General features: G+C 41.8%; 1 protein-coding gene across 13 annotated transcripts in view; it reads right to left on the reverse strand.

The window, feature by feature from the left end:
- LOC119974673 (general transcription factor II-I-like) overlaps positions 1-25,742 on the reverse strand; it is a 195,368-nt gene that overhangs the window by 36,232 nt on the left and 133,394 nt on the right. For all 13 annotated transcript variants that reach the window (XM_038813765.1, XM_038813764.1, XM_038813763.1 and 10 more), the window contains 9 exons: positions 21,939-22,010; positions 21,663-21,846; positions 16,688-16,746; positions 15,806-15,880; positions 15,462-15,539; positions 14,890-14,991; positions 10,201-10,266; positions 3,356-3,539; positions 418-467 (listed from right to left, as the gene is read on the reverse strand). In XM_038813765.1, the coding sequence (XP_038669693.1) occupies positions 418-467; positions 3,356-3,539; positions 10,201-10,266; positions 14,890-14,991; positions 15,462-15,539; positions 15,806-15,880; positions 16,688-16,746; positions 21,663-21,846; positions 21,939-22,010 (870 nt within the window). The remainder of the gene's footprint in view (positions 1-417; positions 468-3,355; positions 3,540-10,200; positions 10,267-14,889; positions 14,992-15,461; positions 15,540-15,805; positions 15,881-16,687; positions 16,747-21,662; positions 21,847-21,938; positions 22,011-25,742) is intronic.

A 25,742-nucleotide genomic window follows, 5' to 3' on the forward strand; every position in this document is an offset into this window, starting at 1 on the left:
AGCTGAGGTCTAACTGGTGTCTTGTGTAAATTGCCATAACTTCTCTTGCTCGTTTACTCTATGCCCCAATTAATAAAACCCAGAATACTATATGCTTTACTAATTGTTCTCTCCACCTGTCCTACCACCTTCAATGATCTGAAATGAAATGGAAGTTGCTACAGTCCCAGAGGGCCATAGGCTGCTCTCCAATTTGTTGGGGAGAGAGCTGACTGATGGTGATTTAATCAGAGAATCACCACACCTCAGGTAATGGGCAAGATTGAGAAGAAGGGGTCTTCGACAATAACCTCAACGGATACAGGATTTGAACCCATGCTGTTTCCATCACTCCTCATCACAAATCAGCCATCTAGCCAACTGATATAGCGGTGATATATCCTCTATATATCACTGAAGTAATATTTTGGTACTCACTCTGGGGACGTTTGGAAGCTTCCTGTAATGCAGTCTGAAACAAATCTGGTCTGGTGGAAAATAAATGAAAGCTTCAATTTTAAAATCAAAAGTATGGTACAGTTTTCAGCCCAAGAATTTATCACAAGAATGGTCAATTTGTATGTACTATGACGTGGCACAGCCCAGCAGAGACTAGAACACTGAATCTGAAGCAAGACTATAAAAAACTGCTCCATCCAGGATTCTTGCACGACCTTGCCTACTTACCCAATCATGGACAGGTTCCTTCCCCGTTTGACGACTGAAATGTCAATGTTACTAATATTTCTATAACTCGATTCCTCTTTTCAGATATCATTTTTTTTTAAAAGCAACACTTATCCTGTATAAACGGTCTTTTAAGTCACTCATTTATCCCAAGATAAATTATTTGTTTTATTATAAATGATCACAAGTCTGAGATAGAAAACATTTTTATTTGAATCTATAAATTTGATGTCCTGCAGGCCCACATTCTTTGCCCAATTTAGGTAAAGCTTACTTTTAAATTATTTTAAATACGTATGGCACATAAATGCCCTTAGCGTTCCTTCATAACTTGTCTCTTAAGACTTTTAATGAGCCTGTCTTCATTTCAGACATATTCCTGAACTGTTTGCCCAAGCCATCTAGTTGTACCATGTAAGTTTGCCTTTTTCCAATTTGTTATTCTCGGCTTTCCACACAACAAACCTACCTGCTACATAACTGGTTCAAGTCTCTGAAGTAAATCAAACGCGTTATCAGCAAATGTTATGCTACAATAAAATGCATATGTTTCACATCATTCAGAAACAGGAATAAAGCTTTCAGCAAGATCAAAATACCAGTACAAATTATGGGGGGGGGGGGGGGGGGGGGGGATGGGCCTAATGACAAGAAGCTGCAGCGAGGAACATTACCTGACCACAATGGCACCTCATGTCATTACTGGACAAAGCAGCCCGATTGATTTGCACCCCATCTACAAACATTCACCACCAACACAAAATGGCAGCAGTATGCACCATCTACAAGATACACTGCAGCACCATACCAAGGCTTCTTAGGCACCTTCAAAACCCATGACCTCTACCATCTAGAAAGGCAAGGGCAGGAGAAACACCATATCATGGAAGTTCCCCTCCAAGCCACACGCCATCTTGACTTGGAAATATATCACTGTTCCTTCACTGTCACTGGGTCAAAATCCTGGAACTTCCTCCCTAACAGCACCGTGGGTACCTATACCACAAAGATGGCAGTTCATTACCTCCTTCTCAAGGACAATTGGGGATGGGTAGTAAATGCTGGCCTAGCCAGAGATGGTCAAATCTCATGAATGAATTTTTAAAAATCCTTTTGGCTATAGAGCGGGCATTAGACAGCTGAAGGACCTGTTTATCGACGGAAGGTTTGCGAGCCTGGGGGAGTTGGAAGAGAAATTTGGGCTCCCGCCGGGAAACATGTTTAGATATCTGCAGGTAAAGGCATTTGCTAGACGGCAGGTGGAGGGATTCCCTGCGCTCCCGCGAAGGGGGTGAGTGACAGGGTGCTCTCGGGGGTCTGGGTCGGGGAGGGGAAGATATCCGATATCTACAAGCTTATGCAGGAGAAGGAAGAGGCGTCAAGTAGAGGAGCTGAAACGAAGTGGGAGGGGGAACTGGGGGAACAGATCGAAGACGGGACATGGCTGATGCCCTGGAGAGGGTAAATTCTTCCTCCTCGTGTGCGCGGCTTAGCCTCATCCAATTCAAGGTGCTGCATAGGGCCCACATGACTGGGACGAGGATGAATAGGTTCTTTGGGGGTGAAGATAGGTGTGCCAGGTGCTCGGGGAGTCCAGCGAACCATGCCCATATGTTCTGGGCATGCCCGGCATTGGAGGAGTTCTGGAAGGGGGTGGCGAGGACGGTGTCAAGGGTGGTGGGATCCAGGGTCAAGCCAGGATGGGAACTCGCGATCTTGGGGTTGGGGTAGAGCCGGGAGTGCAGGAGGCGGAAGAGGCCGGTGTGCTGGCCTTTGCGTCCCTAGTAGCCCGGCGAAGGATTTTGCTACAGTGGAAGGACGCGAGGCCCCAAGTGTGGAGACCTGGATCAATGACATGGCGGGCTTTATTAAGCTTGAGAAGGTTAAATTCGCCCTGAGAGGATCGGTGCAAGGGTTCTTTAAACGGTGGCAACCTTTCCTCGACTTTCTGGCTCAACGATAGGGTACTGGGACAGTAGCAGCAGCAACCCGGGGGTGGGGGGGGGGGGGGGGGGGGGGGCGTTGATTATGTTAGCTTATTTTATTTAAATTTGATTTATCTAATTTTAATTTATGGTTAAGTTCTCTTGTTTGGGGGGGGTGGGGGAATGTGATACATGTGATGTTACGGTATGGGGGGAATTGTGGGTGTTATGGGGCTGTTAGTTGCATATTACTGCTTTTTGCTATACTTTTTGTTATATTTTCTGCAAAAAATTCCAATAAAAAAAAAAAAAAAAAAAAATCCTTTTGGCCTTAAGATCAGTATAACTGAGCTGCTGAACCATATGTTAGTCTGTGAGATTAAAAGTTCTTCTTTTTCCTACAAATTTCAGAGGCCTCCACATATGTGCAGACAAATTGGTGTTGCCTCATCATGCACACACTGACACTTGCAAGCTTAAGAGACCATTCAAGCAATTTCAATGTCCAACGTGTGATACTGCATTAACCCAGCACACTGTACCTGCATTAGCAATATTCTATTGAACTAGGAGCAACACCAAACCATTGCTTGGCAGTAGCCTGATTATGTCCTGCCAAGAAACAAAGACATCCTTACAATTTGACTGCTGTAGCTATAATATTTCTATTCTATTGTTTTTATACCAGTCTAATCCACACATAAATTTACATATTAAGTCTACTTCATTTCAATTCATCTGGATAATACTAAAAGCATACTTACTTTTTAATTATAAATTTGATCTTGGCTTTTGCTCTGAGAATCTTTTCCAACCTAGGAATTCCAAAGGTTGATGGTCTCCTGAAAGGCACACCATCAGGCAAGCCTTCAATGTAGAAATCATCCGGATGTGATTCGAACAATGCATATGGTACTCTCACTGGCTCTGAAGTGCCTAATGCTTCACCTGCAACAAATTAGCAAGCTTACAAAATGACCCCTAAAATTCTTTGAGCACAAGCAGATGGAGGAAGTTCCACCATCAAAATTGATAAGTGGTGCTGTGGATCATGATATGGTATGGAAATACTGACTAAAGTTACAAATAGTTGTTGGCAGACAAGGTAATTTGATACACAATAACTTTGGGTTCGATACTCAAAATGCTAGTTGCTTCAGTAACTAAAACACTCCAGGGATTCCTTGGTTCGCTTCCTGTAGAGGTCCTGTCAATCAAAGGGCATCTGAAGCCAAGATTGCAGTTCCTTTGGGAAGCCTGACACAAGGTACACATCGTGGTAAAACTATATTCACCAGGTCCGGGATATCAATTGCATTCTTTTGTTTTAGAATAAATCTAAAAGCCACTTCATCAATAATGACGATGCTCTTCAATGAAATCTTGTGAACTCGCTGTTAAGTGGCATCAGACAAGTGAATCTAATTTCAGGTTATGTAGAAAGAAACATTTCTAGTTAAATATTTAAACTAATTGGATTCCTGAGCTAGAGTAACTAACCAGAATCAATTTTTGAGTAGAAGACTAACCATGGGTGGCATTCTCCCCTACCCGGCGTGACGGAGGGTGCCGGAGTAGGGGAGTGGCGCCAACACTCAGGGGTCGCGCCTCCCCAAAAGGTGGGGAATTCTCCCCACCTTTGGGGGCCAGCCCCGCTCCGGAGCAGTTTGCACCAGAAGACTGGCGCAAACACCCGGCGCCCCGGCAGCAGGGCTGGCCGAAAGGCTTTTCGCCGGTCGGCGCATGCGCCAGCAGTGACGTCAGCGGCAGCTGGCCGCTGACGTCACTGCCGGCGCATGCGCGATGTGGTGTTCCCTTCCACCTCCGCCATGATGGAGGCTGTGGCTGTCGCGGAGGAACATAGTGCACCCAGGGCACTGGCCCGGCCCCTGATCGGGGGGCCCCGATCGCGGGCCAGGCCACCGTGGGGGCACCCCCTGGGGTTCGATCACCCCCCACCCTCCCAGGACCCCGGGGGCCTGCTCGCGCCGCTGAGCCCGCCGTTCCAGAGGTGGTTTAAACCTTGGCGGCGGGAGAGGCCTCCCAGCGGCGGGACCTCAGCCCATCCGGGCCGGAGAATCGCCGCAGGGGCCTCTCCGATCGGCGGGGCGAGATTCCTGCCCCGCCACTTCCCGGATGGCAGAGAATCTCTGCCACGGCGGGGGCGGGATTTTAGGCGCCCCCAGGCGATTCTCCGACCCTGCTGGGGGTCGGAGAATTTCGTCCCATATCTGGATAACATGATACACCACAGCGATGTGAGCAGCTTGTTTATAGAGTTACAGCTGAGCTGAATGCAGTGGACTTGATGCACTCTATCCTGGCTTGAATTAGGGAAGTACTGCTCTCAAAGGCTAAGACTACGTTTATGTACTGGAACATCCTGCCTTAAGCATACTAAGTGGCATAGCAACAAAAATAAATGAAATAGGTTATGTGGACTGAAGCAAAACCATCAATGAGAAATCTTTTTTTTCAATAAACTTAGAGTATCCAATTATTTTTTTCCAATTGGGGGGCAATTTATCATGGCCAATCCACCTAGCCTGCAGATCTTTGAGTGTGGGGGTGAGACCCACGCAGACATGGAGAGAATGTGCAAACTCCACATGGACAGTGACTCAGGGCCAGGATCGAACCTGGGACCTAGGGCCGTGAGGCAGCAGTGCGAGGTCACTGCGTCACCGTGCTGCCCTAAGAATGAGAAATCTTACGGTCTAATCCTACAACCCAATTCCTTTCAAGCACCAAAACAGTGAACCAATCAAGGGTGGCCAACTGCAAGACTGGTCGGCATAAGGACCAGAAAGATGTGAAGAAAAAGCAAAAAATCAAAACATTGCTGGCATTGCACTCTTTGGGAAGAGTGGAATAGTCGTAATGTTACTGGTCATGTAATCCAGAGGGCCAGAGACAGGAGTTTAAATCCTATTCATAATTTGGAGCAAAATGCTATTTTATGATTATAATAAATAAAGTACTGGATTGGTGTAAAACCCCATCTGATTCATTATTTCCTTCAGTGGAGGAACTTGCTGTTCCCAACCACAGAAAGTAGTCACTCATAACTGCTCTCTGAAATAGCCGAGCAAGCCACTCAGTTTAAGGTTAATTGAGGTTGAGCAACAAGGTTGGCTTCATTAGCAACGCTCATACCTCAAGAACCAATACAAAAGGATTTGGATTTAGGGAAAGGGCGAATTAGAAATTCAATGAGAAACATCAAGGTAATAAACTGTTGTGATGTGGATAAAAAAAGGAGAGAGACAGGAAGGGACAGAGAGTCCAACAGTAAGTGTGTCAGCAAGTAAAGGCCATGTAGGGAACAGTAGTAAAGAAATTAAAGATTCTCATCTAAATGCACGCAAACATTTGCAATATCACATATAAACTAGTGAAACAATTAGAAATAAATTGTTTAGATCCATCGTCATTACAGGGACATAAATGTGACCAAGTTTGGGAAATAAATATTCCAGGGTACACCATATTTCAAGAAGACAGGCAGAATGGAAAAGAAGAAAGGGTTAGGCTGATAGTCAAGGATAACCTGAGGACAATAGTGAGACAAGAGCTTGGTTCAGAAGATCAGGAAATAGAATCAATATGTTAGGAACAGCAAGAATCAGAAAATGTTGGTGGGAATAATATACAAGCCCCCGAATGTACTTAGAAATAGGAGGAAGGCCATTCGGCCAATCGAGCCTGCCTCCACCATTTAAACTAGATCGCGGTTGATCTTCTCCCTCAACTTGTCATTTTCCAACACTTTCCCCATATCCCCTCGAGATCTTTTAACATCTGGAAATCCATTTACCTCAGTCTTGAATATACTCAAATGACAACCTCCACAACCCTCTGGGATAAAGAATTCCAAAGATTCACCGTCCATCGAGGTAAAGGAATTCTCCCAGTATGATTCTAATCACACACCTCCCCAACCCCCGCCATAGGAAACACCTTTCCTGCATCAATCCTGCCCTGCAGAATTGATGCCCCAATGAGATTACCTCATTCTTCTAAACTTTAGAGAATAGTTATACCATTGAACAGAGCATTAACAAGAAATTACTGGAGCAAAGGCATGTAATAATTGTGGGGTGAATTAATCTTCCTATAGACTGGACCAATCAAACTGGCAAAGGTGGTATAAAAAAAAGGAATCCGCAGAATGCTTTTGGGACAATAGACTTAGGACCCAAAGATGGGAAGGCTATTTTAGATCTCATATTGTGTAATGAGGCAGGATTAATCAATGATCTCATAATAAAAAATCCTCTGGGAACTAGTGATCCTAATGCAATTCAATTCAGTGTAAGTTGTTGAAACGACATGCTCCAATCATAATCACGAAACTTAAACAAAGCCAATCATATAGGTACGAGGGTGAGAACTGGCTAGGATTGAGTTAATAGGCTAAAAGCTATAGCGGTAAATAAAACAATGGACTAAAAGCCTATAGCGGTAATAAACAATGGAAAGCATCTTTTAAACAATCAGTTCAAAATGTTCAACAAAAATATATTTAATTGAATATCAAAACCTCTAAGATATACATGTGGCTTACTGGGGAGTTTAAGGATAGTAAAGATAGCAACTCTGGAGATTGGGACTGCTTTAGAAACCAAAGGGCCACCAAAAAGTTGATACAAATTGAAATAAACAAAACTAGTCAACGATGTAAAGTCAGATTGTAAGAGTTTCGTACAAGTATATAGAAATGAGAGTGTGGCTAAAATAAGCATTGGCTTCTTATAAACAGAAACAGCGGAAATCATCATCGACAATGAGGGAATTGCAGACACCCTGAACCCAATATCTTTTGTGTCCGGCTTCTCAGTAGAAGACCACAAGTTACATGCTAAGGAGCCAAAATATAAACAAATTAATGTACTTAAGATTAAGATCAGCAGAGAAAACAAATCTAGTTAAATGGTGGAGCAGGCTCGATTGGTCTTCTCCTAGTTTCTAAGTAAATTCGGGGGCTTGTATATTATTCCCACCAACATTTTCTGACTCTTGCTGTTCCTAACATGTTGATTATAATTCCTGATCTTCTGAACCAAGCTCTTGTCTCACTATTGTCTCAGGTTATCCTTGACTACCAGCCTAACCCTTTCTTCTTTTCCATTCTGCCTGTCTTCTTGAAATATGGTGTACCCTGGAATATTTATTTCCCAAACTTGGTCACATTTATGTCTCTGTAATGACGATTGGATCTAAACTATTTATTTCTAATTGTTTCACTAGTTTATATGTGATATTGCAGATGCTGTTTGAGGGACTAAAATCTGACAAATCCCCAGGATCTGATGGCCTGCATGCCCAGGGCTATGGTTTTAAAAGAAACAGTGCAGTGATAGAGGGCAGTTATGAATTTCCAAAATTCATTAAGATTCTGGAACTTGTTTCCAGCAGATTGGAAATCAGCAAAAATAACGCTTATGAACAGCAAACTTATGTAGCATTGGTTATTGGAAAAATGCTGGTCTCTATAAGGATATCGTAACTATGCACTTAGAAAATCATAATATAATTGAACAAATCAACTTATTTTGCAAAAGGTAAATTGTGTTTTACAGGTTAACAGGTTACAAGTGAGGATGTAACTAGCAAAGTAGTTAAAAGGAAACTATAGATGTATTATACTTGGATTTCAAAATGCATTGAATAAGGTGCCCTGCAAAAGGTACTATGCAAGGTACGGGGACCATTGGGGGGGGGGGGGGGGGGGGAGTGTTTAAATTGTTTAAATATATTAGCATGAACAGAGGCTTAGTAACAGACAGGAAATAACAAATAGGGATAAACGGGGCATTTTCATGTTGGAAGGCTATGACTAAAGGAATGCCACAATGCTGTTACCAGAGTAACTTGGGTGTATTCATGTAAAGAACACAAAGTGAGCATGCATTTACAGCAAGCAAAGGAGGCAAATGGCATGTTGGTCTTTATTGCAAGGTGATTGGAGTAGAACAAAGTTTTGCTACAATTACTTCAGGGTTTGGTGGGACGTCACTTGAAATATTGTATGCATTTTTGGCTTCATGTGCAGGATTTTTCAAATGGCAGGACTTCCAGCCCTGCAACATGATGAGTCGATGGGAACCACATCCCTGGAAACCACAGGCCCTGCAGTCATTTAATGCTCTGAGGAGCAGTAATTGGCTGGACGCAAGATTTCCATGCCTCTCTTGGGAGGAAGTCCTGTTTCAAAGAGCTGCTAACCAAACAAATTGATCTGCAGCTCTGTAGTTCCAACAGTACCACCTCGAGAGATGTTTATTGCTGGGAAGATGAGAAATCCCACCAGACCAAGTACCAGAACCCCAAGACCAGGGAGGTAGGAGGTCTTGATGGAAGACCAGGGTGTTGCCAATTGAGATGGCCAAGGGAAAGGAGAACCAGGGGATTGCCCGATCTAGAAAAGGGGCCAGTGATGAAAGCCATTCCCGTCCAATGCCTGAGCAGGGTGATCTGACGATTTTCTCCGAACTCTTGAATTTCTCCAGCCAGTCAGGAAGTAGCCCTTAAACGCCTCAAATTGGTCACCTTCGGCCTCACCTGCAGCCCATAAAACTGCAGACATGTCAGGGATGGATGGGAAGGCCTGTTAATCTGGCAGCAAGGGAGCAAAAATTCTTCCCCAAAATTAAGGACATACTTGCATTGAAGGCATAACAAATATTTACTAGATTGATACCTGGGATAACAGGGATGTCCTATGGTGAGAGGCTGAGTAAACTGGGTCTATATTCTCTGGAGTTTAAAAGAATGAGAGATGGTCTCAGTGGAACATACAAGATTTTGAAGGGTAGACAGTTTGTTTCCACTGACCTAGGAATCTACAACACGGAGGCAGAGTTTTAGGTAAGGAGGCGATCATCTAGGGCAGAGGTGAGAATAAATGACTGTTTTAGGCATGTGAATCCTTACGAACCCTCCAACAGAGTGTTGCAGATGCTCAGTCATAAATTATGTTTAAAGCTGGGATAGACAGATTTTTGATCCATCAAAGAATTAAGGGATATCAGGAAAACCAGCAAAAATCAGCCATGACCATATTTAATCGCAGAGCACATCTGACGGGCGAGTTGGTCTACTCCTGTTCATATTGCTTCTGACCTTACAATGGTTAGTCTCATCAATTAGTAAATGAAGCTAAAGTAGCATCACCACCCTCCCTTCTATCGATTGCTCAACACAGTTAATCTTTCCAAACGTCAGTTGCAGGGCATACCATTATTTCAACTGAAGAAAGAAACCCAACATAAGATGTGGACAAGAATCCTCTACTCCCCTGCTCACCAGAAGTTCACTTCCAGATGCCAATTGGCTTTTAGTAATCTAGTATATCACACGGAACAGTGAAAAATGAGCACTCGTGTACTTCTCAAGATATTCAGTTAACAAAAATGTTGCTAGGAAATTGAAGATGGCACTAAAATAGTACATAGTTGAAATGCATTAATTAGAAGTGAAGTTATACAATTTTCTACAATACTAAGTAAACTTGGAAAATTACTGTAATATTGATGGTTAAACATATGGACAAGACATCTCATTTTCAAAAAGTGTACAATTTATTTCCAGTGAAACAAATACTTACTACATTTTTCATTGAAAAGTGTCTCCACTTGCTGTTTCAACTCAGTAATTTTGGCATTCCACTGTTCTGAAATAACAAAATCACTATGTTGGATTCTACAATTATATATTTACACATGTATCCATACATCTAGATTTAAAGGCAATTGAACACTGAATCCCTAAGATTTTTTCAACACAAAATGTTTTTCAATTTAAAAAAAAAGGAAAATGTTTATAGAGTGTAATTTTAAATTCAAGAGGAGCCATTTTTACTTATTCAAAAATATTACTTGGTTACCAATATGGAGACTTTGAAGGGTGGAGTGGCTCTAGAATAGTTCTAGGGCTGGTTTGAAATTACAGTCAATGCAATAAGCAATGGGGAACATTCCCCACAATTGTAACTACAATGGTCGATTTAATGATCCCGAAAATGCCAAGAAATGTCAAATATTTTTCAAAACAAAGACATGGAAATTGGAGCTATATTTTTAGTAGACGGGGAATATTTGAAACAAAAAGGGATTCAACAACAAATTGTAATTATGTAGCAATTTGCTTCACAAGGGGGATCAGAAAACAGGGAGCTAGAAATGGGGGGGGGGGGGGAACAATGGAAATTCGCAAACTGCTTTTCCTTTCAAGAAACATTTCTCACCATAATCAACCAGAAGCATCGAAAAAAAGACTGAAAATGAAAATCATATCCATTAGTTGGAGGGGCAGCTGGTTTGGAGGGCGGTATTTACCTCTAATACAGTAACCAAAGGTTGAGAGGCATCTAGTTAGCACTTTGTGTGTAACAGAATTATCAAGTGTCAGAGACAGCAGTACACAAGGGGCGGCACGGTGGTGCAGTGATTCGCACTGCTGCCTCTCAGCGCCAAGGACGCAGGTTCGAACCCGACCTCGGGTCACTGTCCGTTTGGAATTTGCACATTCTCCCCATGTGTCTCGCCCCACAACCCAAAAGATATGCAGGATAGGTGGATTGGCCACGCTAAATTGCCCCTTAATTGGGGAAACAAAAATAATTGGGTACTCTAAAAAAATTTTAAAGAATTGACAGCTGTACACAAACCATCAGAGGAACAAAACATTGCAGATTTGAACATGCAAGATATGAAAAATTAATATTGCAGCAAATTTAGACAAACTGGATCTATATTTACTTCAACGTTCAGATAAGACATGGTGTAATATCTTATCTCTGCCTCAGTTCGTTTGCTGCTGAAGCCATTATCCATCCATTTGGCACCTTCAGATCTACACTGAATAAACACAGTGTAGCCCCCCAATCGTTCCATGCCAATATCGATACTCCATTCAAGCTTCTTCCCACTCCAACACTATCCTGACCATTTTTCATTTTCTTTCTACACTTAACTATCCCAAAGATCACCTAGCCAGCCACTCATTTTCCACCCTACAAAGCTTGGGCTCCTTAAAACTCTGCTGTCTGCATCCTAACTTGTACCGCTCACTGTCCCCATGCTTGATAACTTACAATGTCTTCTAGACTGCCAGCATCTCAATTTTAAAATTCTCATGCTGGTTTTAAAATTCCTCCATAGCATCACCTTCTCCTCTTCTGTAACCTCTTCAGCACTACGACCCTTCAATATTTCTATGTTCCTCCACAATTTTGGCCTTTTGCATGTCTCCGATTTTATTTATTTAACCATTGGTGATTAACCCTTCAGCTGCATAGGGCCCAAGCTCACCAATTCCCTCCCTAAATCAATCAGATTCTCCATGGCCTTGCGATGCTCCTTAAAATTTATATTCTTGACCAAGCTTTGGTCATCTGTTGTAATATCATGTGGCAAAATTTGTTTGATTATGCTTCTGTGAAACACTTTGGGCGGAATTCCCCGCTCCCCACGTGGCGTGGGAGAATCGTGGGAGGGCCTCCCGACATTTTTTACGCCCCCTGGTGCCCCCAGCGATTCTCTACCCCCCCCCCCCCCCACAGCTTGGAAAAATCGCCGCCCCCCCCGTTTTTCACGGCGAACAGCGATTCTCCGAGCCCAATGGGCCGAGTGGCCAGCCCTTCACGCCCGATTCACCATGGCAGCAACCACACCTGGTCGTTGCATTCGTGAAACGGGCGCCAGATGCCTGTTTGGGGCAGCTAGGGGCCCGATTTGGACGGGGGCACCGCGACTGTGCTCGGGAGGAGACAGGTGCCCACCGATCATCGGGCCAGCGTCCAAAACGGACGCACTCTTTCCCCTCCGCCGCCCGGCAAGATCAAGCCGCCACGTCTTGCCGGGCGGCGGTGGAGAAAGACGGCACCGCGAATGCGCGGGTTCGTGCCGTCTGCGCGATGAAGTCATCCGCGCATGCGCGGATTAGAGCCGAAAACCCGCACATGCGCGGATGACTTCACATTCGCAGCCGGAAAAGAAGGAGGCCCGCTCCTAGCCCCCCAGGTGGGGGTGAATTAGGTGCGGGGAGCGGGCTCCGAGGCCGCCGTGAACCTCGGCCGAGTTCACGACGGCCTTCACGAATTCGGTTCCCTGCGGAGAATTCCGCTCTTTATATGTAAAGAGTACTATATAATGCAAGTTGTAGACTTGAAAGCAAGTACGCTGTCGTAAGCTAGGCTCATCCTGACTGAATAACTCCCAATTGGGAAACTGTCTACGAACAATTAGCGCCACAGTTTTTCATGATAAAATAAATAAAATTGAGTTTTAAATTGCACAATATTTCACATTTTGTTTTATAGATCAAAACGCTTTTCTCCATTTTCCATGAAAACCACTAAATCAGTGGCCTTGGTTTCAATATTTCCCATGTACCAAAAATATATATTGGTCACTTTACCATTGTAATTACGCAATTTTCCCCTTGCACAATTTTTCACTTTTGTTGGTGTACTTTTAGCAGTTGTCCGACATAGGTTTTATTACACGTCTTGCAAATTAATGGAAGAGGGATGGAATAAAAGAAGCAAAAATAACAAGGCTTTTTCACATAGTGACTGATTAACATCTGAAATTTACTGCCTAACAGCGTGGTGTAGGCAGTTTCAATTGATTCACTCAAAAAGGAATTTGAAAAGGAAATTGTGGCAGAGGTACCGGGAGAAGGCAGGGGAATAACACTAGGTAAATTATTATTTGGTGAGCCGGTGCAGACACAATGGGCCAAATGGCCTCCTTCTGCATTGTAACAATTGTGATTTTGTGAAGATAATTCTATCATAATCATAATTTCTGGTCTGGAAATAAATATCCAATAGAAAACAATGTAATTTTCACCAAAATAGCAACTAGGCTTGCAAAGTTTAATTAAAGCTATTTGAATGGAGACAGTAATGACTTAAAATCAGTCACTTATTATATTCATTGTAATAGTTCTGAAATACAAAAACATTGACTGTCAAGCATTTCGATCTACTGTGATGGGAGGTGGTATAACACTTAACATTTTGGGGGTTCATTGTGATATTGTGCAGGGTGTGCGTGTGTGTGTGCATGTGCGCGTACAAGGTTTAGGGCATCAATGGAGTATAGATATTAATAGCATGCATTTCAAATAAAGAGGGCCATGTTCGATTTTCTACAAGCAAACTGTAGGTAGATGTTTGCATTAGGAGATATAGAAGGTTATGTAAATAAATACATCAAGGTTATTACATTTTATTTGACCTGAAAGTGGGAGTAATAGGGAGAACAAGAAAGATTTTTATATTCTGGGAAGTTAAGTTTTGAAGAGGGGCTCAGGACAATGAAATCAAAAGATGAAAGAGTAAAAAGGTACTTAGAGATATGTTGAGAGCTATTCTTGGTAGTGGCCATGTGAGATCGCCTAGGTCACTGCTCTGTGTTGGGATAAAGAGCTGAAACAGCTTTACAGCCAAGCCAGAAGTGTCGTTTTTTTTTCAGAAAGCAGTTTTAAATCAGCTACCCAGTTAAGTCACAAGCGTCTTGGGGCTGCAAAAACAGCCTGGGGTCTTAACTTCCACAGCAGAGTGGAAGTGAGGAGTGGAATATGGTGTGGTATGCCTCACTAAAGTGATAGTTGCTTTGCCTGGAGGGTAATATTACTGTAATTTCTTTAGTTAAACATAAGATTTGCTGCCAAAAAGGGGATATTTATTTGAGTTTAAGCAAGTAGGAAGTCTTTTTGGGGGAATATTCTGTAAGATTAATTTTAGCTGTGTAAATGTAATCTTGTGTGTTTACGTTTTCTTTTGTTAATAAATATTTTAATCTAATATTTAAAATCGCCTAACGTGTTACTGGAATTTGTGACTTCTGAATTCAGTGCACCGATCTTCTTGTGGTCAAAATACAAAAGAGAGAGTGTTATACATTTGCCAAGTTTTCCTTTGGGATTTGGTATGCCCAGCAATCACCATCTGCTGCAATGTAACAATATGTACAAAATATTTCCAGCGTTCTGCATTACACAAAAAGAGTTTTTTATGTTGTAGTATCTTCATTCTGTGGATACAGAAGTGGGGCAGCTGATTCAACCTATTGCCAAAACCTTTTCTACAGTCCCAATTAGGCAGATCACTTCACTGTCCAGATCATCTGCTTGTTGATAAATGTTTTTGTTTCTTCCCATTAGCACAAATCTATTATTCAAAACTGTAACAAGACTCTGAATAATCCATAACTACAACTGCAATCATATGTCCTGATTCCAAAGTATCTGAATGATATTCAATCCGCTTAACTACTTTTCTTACCAAAAGAGAATTCCCTGCCTCTTTGTTTGAATGTAGCATTTGAATCATTGGCTTGTGTGACATTTGCAACTGTCTTGACTGGTGGCGGCGTTTCATCAGAAGCTGCCAATAAAAACATGCAATAATTCAGTGTTTTCCACGCAATGACTACAAAATGGTTGTCAATTGTCAAAACAATTAATTTTCAAAAACTGTGGAACAGTCAATTGTTTTCCTGAAGTTGAATTACAAATCAGCAAAACATTCTTTTTTTTAAAAATGCTAGATTACATATTGTAAATTGGTCGACCAGGTATATGGCACATGCAGAAAGCTAATGAGCTTGTTTCCAATCCCTCTACAAAATAATGAGTGTCAGGCCACACCCAACTTACCCAAATAAAAGAGCGCAAGAGGCAAAAGAAAATTAGCAAAACAATTTTATGAAGGCAGCATCTTTAAAAGCATTTTGTTAAATTTCCAAACAAAAAGAAGATAGTCTTCTACCAGACTTAGAATGCCAAACCAAAAAACCTCTTCAATGATAAAACCAGAAGGAATAAAGGTTCCACACTGAAGAAACATAAAAATACCTTCAATGGTAACTTCTATCTCTGGGCTGCTTGGAGTTGTTGGTACTTGTGGAACTTTTTCTGGTGCAGAACTGGAGTCTAATAAACAGAAACCGACACACTAGAAATTATTTCAGGAAATATTTGAACACTTACAATATATTCCCCAGTATAGTTTCTTTTAGCTCTAACTACTGTACATCTCAATTATCTGAGTATGTTAACTGCATATGAATTTGTGCATGGTAAAGGAGAAGTTTAAAAAATAGGAATTCATTTGGAGCATAAATTTCTTATGGTCTAGTCACACATAACTAATTCAAGCACATATTAGATAATATAAGTTAGGAGTATGCTTCTTTCACCTTTAACAGTTCGTGTTAAATTTGTCTCAGGTGGGCGGGATACACGTCTCCTCCCTCTGTTGGTGGGTGGGGTTCCTAAGTGAAATGAATTTGGATAGTCTTAATTCAATTTCAAGTGAAACAAATCCACAGCAAATAGCACAAGTGATTAGCACTGTGGCTTCACAGCGCCAGGGTCCCAGGTTCGATTCCCGGCTTGGGTCACTCTCTGTGCGGAGTCTGCACGTTCTCCCCGTGTCTGCGTGGGTTTCCTCCGGGTGCTCCGGTTTCCTCCCACAGTCCAAAGACGTGCAGGTTAGGTGGATTGGCCATGATAAATTGCCCTTAATGACCAGGAAAGGGTGGGAGGGGTTATTGGGTTAAGGGGATAGGGTGGAAGTGAGGGCTTAAGTGGGTCAGTGCAGACTTGATGGGCCAAATGGCCTCCTTCTGCACTGTATGTTCTATGTAACATGCTGTTAGAATTGAACATAATGCAACATCCCAGGCCATAAGGATGCAAATAAAAGTGACATCTAGTAAAACATTCTTTCAATTAGAGTTTTCTCCAACTATGTGGCAATTAGACACCCTCATTACAAAATTGGCTCTTTCCATTGCAAGATATATGTTAACCATAGTAACACCAATACTGGTCTTTTGCTACAGCAATGGTGGTTAAAAAAAAGTCACAGTAATCAACAGTAGGACGAGAGAGAAAACTTTATGTAGATTGTATTAACAAAAATTCTATACTGAATATGATCATAAATTGCTCTTTGCAAAATATTATATAAATTCTTCACCCACTTAATTTTCGCGTGTTAGACATAAAGGTCAAGGAACAATTTCCTTGCCTTGTAGTCTTGGAGGTCTTAATAGAAAAGATATCTAGATTCTTACCATCAGTACGTTTTCCTTTTTTCAATCTATCAGGGAGGTGAGGCTCCACGAGTTCTGGCCTAGTTGATAAGCATACAATCAGCATTACATAGATTACATTTCATTGATTCAAAAATCTATTACTGTATTTACATAGTAGTACCTTTACATAAGAAAACAACTAAAGCTTCTTTTCAGAGTTGTAATAAGATACAAAAATTAGCAGTATGCCATTTGGCCCTCAAGCCAGTTCTGCCATTCCATAGACCATAGCTTATCTGACCTTAACTCTGCTTTCTCGTCAGTCTATCTCCCAGAACCCTAGACTCCCTTATCGATAAAAAATCTAATGTTCAATGACTCAGCCTCCACTGATCTCTAGGGAAGAAAATTGCAGACTACCAATTCTCAGAAGAGACCCCTAATTGGATAGGAACAGTAGCACAGTGGTTAGTATTGTTGCTTCACAGTGCTGGAGACCCAGGTTCGATTCCTGGCTTGCGTCACTGACCGTGCGGAGTATGCACGTTCCCTGAAAGACGTACTTGTTAGGTGAATTGGACATTCTGAATTCTCCCTCAGTGTACCTGAACAGGTGCCATGGTGATGCGACTAGGGATTTTCACAGTAACTTCATTGCAGTGTTAATACAAGCCTACTTGTGACACTAATAAAGATTATCATTTTTCAAATATGTCCCTTAATCTAGACCACCCTCCCATATCAAGGAGAAGCCACCTGTTAAGTCCCCATAGGATCTTAAATGTTTCAATAAGATCACCACTCATTCTTCTAAACTCCAATGGGTTTAGTCTCGCTGCTCAAACTTTCCTCATAGGATAAACCTTTCTTCCCATGAATCAGTTCTGTGAACCTTCTCTGAACTGCTTCTAATGAAATTATATCTATTCTTAAGTAAGGAGGTCGGAACTGTACATAGGGCGGCACGGTGACACAGTGGTTAGCATTACTGCCTCACAGCACCAAGGACCCAGGTTCCATTCCGGCCTTGAGTGACTGTCTGTGTGGAGTTTACATTTTCTCCGTGTCTGTGTGGGTTTCCTCCGGGTGCTCATGTTTCCTCCCAGTCCAAAGATGTGCAAGTTAAGTGGGTTGACCATGCTAAATTGCTCCCTAGTACCAAAAGGTTAGATGGGGTTACTGGGTTACAGGGATAGGGTGGGGGCGTGGGCTTAGGTAGAGTGCTCTTTCCAAGGAGCGATGCAGACTTGATGGGCTGAATGGCCTCCTTCTGCATTGTAAATTCTATGATACTGCATTTGTGGTCCAAGGGCCTGCATAACTGTAGCAACATTTCCCTACTTTATCACTTGCTGAACCTGCATAGTAATGTTTTGTAGCTAATGTACCAGGACATCAGGATTCCTCTGAACCACGAGTTCTGCAATCTTCTCTCCATTCAATCAACATACTGCTTTTCTATTCTTCCTGCTAAGTTCACATTTTTCACACATTATATTCTATCTTCCAAATTTACCCGCACTCACTTGATTTATTCAAATACCTGTAGACACTTTTATGTCCTCTTGACAACTTGCTTTCCTACCCATCTGTGTCGTCAGCAAATTTACCTTACCATACACCCAGTCCCTTCAACTAAGTCATTGATATGGATTGTAAATAGTAGAGGGCGTGGCACTGACCCCTGTGCCACTCCACTAGTAACCCAAAAATGACCCACTTAGCCCAGTTTCTGCTTTTTGTTAGTTAACCAATTCTCTATTCGTGCTATATAAGCCCCGGCATCAGATTGCATAGTAACGTTTGGCGTTATAAAATAGCTTTTGGAAATCCAAGTGCACCACATCTACAGAGCCCATCTTGATTTTTACTTCCTCAAATAATTCTAGTAAATTAGTCAAACACTCTTTCTCTTTCACAAAACCATGTTGACAGCCTGCTTGTATGATGATTCAAATGTCCCACTACCTTCTTAATAATGGATTCTAGCATTTTCCCTGTGACAAATGTTAGGCAATCCCTATTATTTCCTGCTTTCTGTCTCCCTCCTTTCTTCAATAAAAGGTGTTAATTGCCGATTGTCCAATCCATTGGAACCTTTCCAGAATCTAGGGAATTTTGGAAGATCACAACCCAGTGCATCTATCATTTCTGCGGCCATTTTTTTCAAGACCCTAGGATGCAAGCCATCAGGTCCAAGGGACTGGTCAACCTTTAATTCTAGCAGTTTTCCCAATACCATTTCCCCTGTGATTGTTTTGAGTTCCTCTCTCCCTTTTACCTGTTGATTTTAAAATATTCTTATTTGTGCCTTCTAAACGTTTTCATAATTTCCTTGTTTCCCTATTACTAATCTCACCTGCTGAGGAACCAATGCTTACTTTAGCTATGCTTTTCGTTTTTAGATACTAGTAGAAACTCTAAAATAAAATTGGGATCCCACTCAATCCAGATGAACATGCTAGAGGCCTATCCAAAAAGGATTGGAAAGCAAACAACACAAAAGAGAACCAGCATAGGAGTATTAAACAGTGGGAAAGATGTGAATTATAGATACGAGATGAAATTTGACCCTGAAGGAAAGAATGCAAGAAGCTAGATGTCAATCTGGGAGGCACGTTGGCATAGTGGTTAGCATTGCTGCCTCACAGCTCTAGGGTCCTGGGTTCAATTCCAGCCTTGGGTGACTGTGTCTGGAGTTTGCACCCCCCCCCCCCCCCCCACACCCACCATGTCCATGTGGGTTTCCTCCGGTTTCCTCCCACAGTCTAAAGACGTGCAGGTTAGGTGGATTGGCTATGATAAATTACTCCTTAGTGTCCAAAAGGTTAGGTGGGGTTATTGGGTTATGGGGATGGGGATGGGGTGGAAGTGTGGGCGTGAGTAGGATGCTCTTTCCGAGGGCCGGCGCAGACTCGATGGGTCGAATGGCCTCCTTCTGCACTGTAAATTCTATGACTCTAAAAGCAAAATACTATGGATGCTGAAAATCAGAGATAAAAACTGAAAACGCTAGAAAATCTCAACAAGTCTGACAGCATTTGTGGAAAGAGGAACAGAGGGCAATATGATGACTTCTTCAGAACACCCGAGATTTTCCAGTATTTTCTCCTTTTATTAGTAGAAATTCTTCCCATCTGTTTCAATACCTTTAGCTAGCTTTCTCCAATAATCTAACCTATTCCTCATTTTGTTTTGTCATTCTTAGTTGGTTTCTAAAGCTGCCCAATCTCCTGACCTACCATGAATCTTCAGTCTGTACGCTTACACCACCCCCCCACAATTTAAACTCTCTTTAACTTCCTTAATTAGCCAGGGATGGTATATCCTTTTCATAGAGACTTTCTTTCTCAAATAGAACATATCTTTGCTGAGAGTTATGAAATGTTTCCTTAAACATCTGTCACTGCTTCTCTATTGTCTGGCCTATTTTCCCCAGTTCACATTAGCCAACTTGATGTCCTCATTTAAGATACACATCTTTGACCCATGCTTCTCATCTTAACACTGAATGTGAAATTCTACCATGTTATGAGCACTGTTGCCTAGAGGTTCCTTCAAGGTCACTAATTAATCCTGTCTCATTGCACATTTCCAGGTCCAAAATTGCCTGCTATCTGGTTGGCATTAGAATGTACAGCTTTAAAAAAATTGTCCCAAATACACTATGAACTCATCTTCCTAGCTACTTTTGCTAATCTGATTTGTCCAATCTATAATAGCCTGCGACCTAGTTGGCAATATAACGTACTTGTTTGATGAAATTATCCCAAATCGACACAGATCAACTCATCTTCCATGCTACCTTTGCCAATTTGATTTGGACAATCTATAAGAAGATTAATATTGCCCATGAATATTCAGTTGCTTTCTTAGAAGCCTCCATTATTTCCTACGCGATTCTATAGTAAAGCTACCGTAAGTGGGCCTATATAAACTACACCTGCTTCTTGTACAAAACTCTAGTACGGCCGCATTTGGAGTATTGCGTACAGTTCTGGTCGCCTCATTATAGGAAGGACGTGGAAGCTTTGGAACGGGTGCAGAGGAGATTTACCAGGATGTTGCCTGGTATGGAGGGAAAATCTTATGAGGAAAGGCTGATGGACTTGAGGTTGTTTTCGTTAGAGAGAAGAAGGTTAAGAGGTGACTTAATAGAGGCATACAAAATGATCAGAGGGTTAGATAGGGTGGACAGTGAGAGCCTTCTCCCGCAGATGGAGGTGGCTAGCACGAGGGGACATAGCCATAAATTGAGGGGTAATAGATATAGGACAGAGGTCAGAGGTAGGTTTTTTACGCAAAGAGTGGTGAGGCCGTGGAATGCCCGACCTGCAACAGTAGTGAACTCGCCAACATTGAGGGCATTTAAAAGTTTATTGGATAAGCATATGGATGATAATGGCATAGTGTAGGTTAGATGGCCTTTAGTTTTTGACTTCCCATGTCGGTGCAACATCGTGGGCCGAAGGGCCTGTACTGCGCTGTATCGTTCTATGTTCTATGTTCTTACCATTGCTATTTCTCATCTCTACCCAACTTGATCTTGTGAACTAAAGTAATCTCTCACTACTGTACTATTATCCTTAATTAACAGAGCTACCCTGCCACTTTTTCCTGGTTTCCTGTCCTTCAGCAATGTCAAATAGACTTGGATATTTATGTCCTGACCTTGGTTTCCATGTAACCACATCTATAAAATGGCCACCAGATCACACACATTTATTTCCATTTGTGCTATCAATGAATTCATTTTATTATGAAAGCTGTACACATTCAGATACAAAGCTTTCAATTCAGTGACTTTACCATTCTTGCAAACTCTGGTCTTCAGTTTATACGCTCTGTCCTCTCCTGCCACATTCTGGTTACCATTATCCAAATCACTAATCTGTTCTATTGCCTGTTCTTTCTCCTAATTTACCACACCCCACCCTGCTGGTCCCATTATTTAAAGTTCTCTCTACTGCTCTAGTTATGAGACATCAAACAGAAAACAACAGGAGGGTCTTACTTTTTCACAAAGAATTTAACTTTTGCACTCCCTCGAATGATCCTTTCCAGTCTGGGTATTCCAAACCACGTTGGGCTTCTAAAAGGAATTCCATCTGGCAACCCTTCCACATAGAGATGCTGTGGGTTGGACTCAAATAATGGATATGGAACCTTCACTGGTTCTGGAAGGTTCAGAGCTTCAGCTGCAGACAAAGAAGTGAACCATTATGTCAAAGAGCTTTGGCATCTTAATTTCAAAAATACGCATTACAAAAAAAGAGAGAAAGCAACTTACCAAATTTTGTGTTAAATATCTCCTCAACCTGTTTTCTTAGTTTAGTAATTCTGATATTCCAATCTTCTTTCCCTGAAATAATTTAACATGGTGCATAACTTCTTCCTTTCTTAAATACTTCCAACTGCTTATTAAAAAGTTTAACCTAAAAGCTAAAAATACATAAATATAGTAAATGCTACATCATGTCATCTCGACAAAACCCAAACATCTTCGGATCCATATTCAATACAGCAAATAATACACAATGATGGACAAGTGACTTTCACAAAAAGATCAATAATGTGTTTTAGCAGTATTAGACCACAGGATGCACTTAGTATTTAATAGTCATCAGACTTGATCCAACAGGCTTGGAGCTATTAAACACACTTTGAAGTTCATTGTTAGTGCTAGTAGATAAGTAAACTATTTTTAAGTGCTAAACATCTATTTTATCTACACAGGCTATCATTTGCAACTGGAGGACTCTGTCCGATACCATCAGAAAAATTTCTGTAATTTTGTCAATCTGACAAACCGCAAGGAGTGATGCACCACATGGTTCATAAATTCTACCATGCAAAGCAGAAACAAAATTAATTTTCTGTATGTATCGAACAAAGCCTCAAAGGCATAATCCTCAGGGTACAGAGTTCATATTTCAGTTAAGTAATATCAGTCTGTCTCAATACTTTTAGGCTTATTTAACAATACCCAGTGTAACTAGTTGTGATTTTGTACAATATCCTGTAGTTTATTATATTTAGTGCATGTTGATCTGGATTCTAAGATTGTGAACTCCACAATTACTAGCAACAGGTACTTGCACTGCAGCTTTTCAGTAAGAATGAACATTAAATGCTGGATTAAACATGACAGATGATTATAAACTCCTTATACTTCTCAAAGGATGCATTCAGTTGAGAAAGTTGGCATGGGAATATCACTGCTTCCGCTATATTGAAGTTATTTTCTTTTCCCTAATTAACCAAAGTCAATCAGAGAAGTATAGAGTACATTAATTTCTATACGCTTCTGTTGCTGTGTCATGTCAAGTCTCTTCACAACCAAACTAGGTTTAAAAAAAATTGTATTCTAATTTTGCATTGCAAAGTATATGGGAGCGATTCTCCAACATTGGGCCCAAGTGTTCGCGCCATCGTGAATGCCGTCGCATTTCACAACAGCGCGAACAGGGCCCAGGTACGACAGATTCTGGTCCTCACAGGGGGCCAGCACGGCGCTGGAGCGGTTCATGCCGCTCCAACCTGCGCATGCGCAGTTGGGCTGCGCCGACCTGCGCAGGGGATTTCTTTAGTGCGCCGGCCCCCGACCAACATGGGGTCGGTGTTCAGGGGCCAGCTGCGCCAGGATGTAGGCCGGGGAGGGAGAGGCCAGCCCGCCGAATGGTGGGCCACGATCGCGGGCCAGACCCCATTGGAGCCCCCCCCCCCCCGACTGTTCCCGCAGAGTTCCTGACGGCAGCGACCAGCGGAAAGTCAAACGTGCCGGCGCAAATGGCGGCGATTCTCCGCACCTCGGAGAATCGCACACCGGCGTCGTGGCGCAGTTGCGGCGATTCTCCGGCCCGGGGCTCAGAGAAATTTGAGTTACAGCTATACTTTGTTCCTTCTTTCAAATAGGAAGCTGATGCAGCTGTACTTCATATCAAAGTTGATATTTTATACATAAGCAAACTACTTGTCATTCAGTGTTGCTGAGGACTATCAATTTATCACAATATCACATGAACCATGCCAAACACTTATTAAAATTAGATTGTTCCCATCAAAGTTTTCCAATACAGTCACTTTGGTTTCAGCAATTACACAACTTTCCATTTAAAGGTTGTTGAGCCGTAGGCCCAAAGAAAATGTCACAAGAAGAAATGGTGGTCCACTCAAGTCTGCCTCCTTAAACAAAGCTGAACAATTATGGTCCCGAGACTGAGCAAAAGCAAATTCCTAAATGAAAAAAATGTTTTATAAATGACTGAAACTTAAATGACCATGGGTAGCCTTTGGATCAACCTGAATTTCTTGCTCCAAAGTTCTGAATAAAACATAATCATTGCTGATTGTTCATATTAGTTTGTTCAGTTCAGGACTTTGGCTCTGCTTGCAAGTTCAGACAGGTTTTACTCAGCCATACCACGTCACGTACTCCTTTTCTGACATACTCTTAAGAACCAAAAGGCATTGCACTCATGTCAGAATAATTCTGACTTGCGTGGTATATTCGATGATTTATAATCAGAGCACTGGTCAACATCTAGTAATGGTCAGTTGACCATGTTTTTCTCCCATTATTACTGCTGTCTGGTCTCAAATGTATTTTAACTATGCATTTTCCATCAAGGAAAGGATTATTCGTTCCCACACACTATAGGATTTCGCCAAGGAAGATCTTGTATGGATCAGATGCAACCCTACCAATTATAATCAAACAATTATTGGAATGGAACACATGGATCTACATTAATTTTGTAGACTACGATAGGGCATTTGACAGTATTGACCAAAACACACTATGGAAGTTGATGGCGAGCTATGGTGTTCCAGGGAAAATAATCTCCCTCATGAAGACTACCCAAGATGGAATGAGCTGTCGTGTCTTGTATAGATACATTTTCTGATAAATTTAATGTACAAACTGTTGTGAGACAAGGCGGTTCGATGTCACCATTCCTACATTTGCTTACGATTGATTGGATTTTGAGGCAAATAACATCAGGCAGAAGAAATGGCATATAATGGACCCTCACAGTACAGCTGGAAGATTTAGACTTTACGGATGACTTGGCTTTATTATCACACAACCATATATGGGCGCAAGATCAAACCTGCCACTTGACGCAAACACTGACCAATGTTGGCCTTAACATCAATATAGAGAAAACAAAATGTGAATAAGCACTAGGAGTAACAACTCCATTAAGATAAGGAACGCCAAGCTGGATGAAGTAACATCTTTTACCTAACTTGGTGGTTTTCTAAGTACGACCAGTGGGACAATCAATGATAGAAAGATCATAATTGGGAAGGGTAGAACAGTATTCATCACTCTCTCCAGCATCTGGAAATCAAGGTCACAAAGCTAAAGATCTTCAACTTCAAAGTAAAGTTCTCCTTTACAGCTCTGAAACACGGAGGATCATCAAAACAATGTTGATGAAAATCCAATCCTTTAATCAACAGATGCCTCAGAAGTAGCCTTAGGATAGACTGGCCATATCCCATCAATAATATTAGGCTCATGGAGGAGACAAGACAAGACCCGATGGTCCTCCAAATCAAAAGGCAGAGTTGGATACGGCATACTTTGAGGATGTCACAGAACAACATTACACAGCAAGCTCTCACATGGAACCCGTAAGGACAGAGAAAGGAAGGCAAACAAAGAAACACACGAGGTGGGACATGGAAAAAGAGAACACAGCCGAGGGCTATAAGTAATAACAACTGAAGTGTATGACTCAAGACAGAATTAGATGGAGAGAATTTGTCCTTGGTCTATGCTTCGTCAAGGAGTGAAAAGGTTAAGAAGACACTGTTGTAAAATGCTGCTGCCAACAGATATTTCTGACAAAGCCTACCATTAACCCTGGAAAGGCTTTGAGTAGAAGTTCACCAAGAAAAGAATCCTCCCAAAAAGACTTTTTGACTTAATTCTTTATAATAGATACACCAAGTATAAGCTCCATCAGCAGTGAAATATTAAGGGTCAGAATTTTAATGTCAATTTTTTTCACCTTGATAAATAAAGCAGTACTAGCGTAAATATTAGATTTTAGTTTTAATTTGGAAGTCAGGAAGTAAAATT

This window comes from Scyliorhinus canicula, chromosome 12, assembly GCF_902713615.1.
Source record: "Scyliorhinus canicula chromosome 12, sScyCan1.1, whole genome shotgun sequence".
Taxonomy (NCBI): Eukaryota; Metazoa; Chordata; class Chondrichthyes; order Carcharhiniformes; family Scyliorhinidae; genus Scyliorhinus; species Scyliorhinus canicula.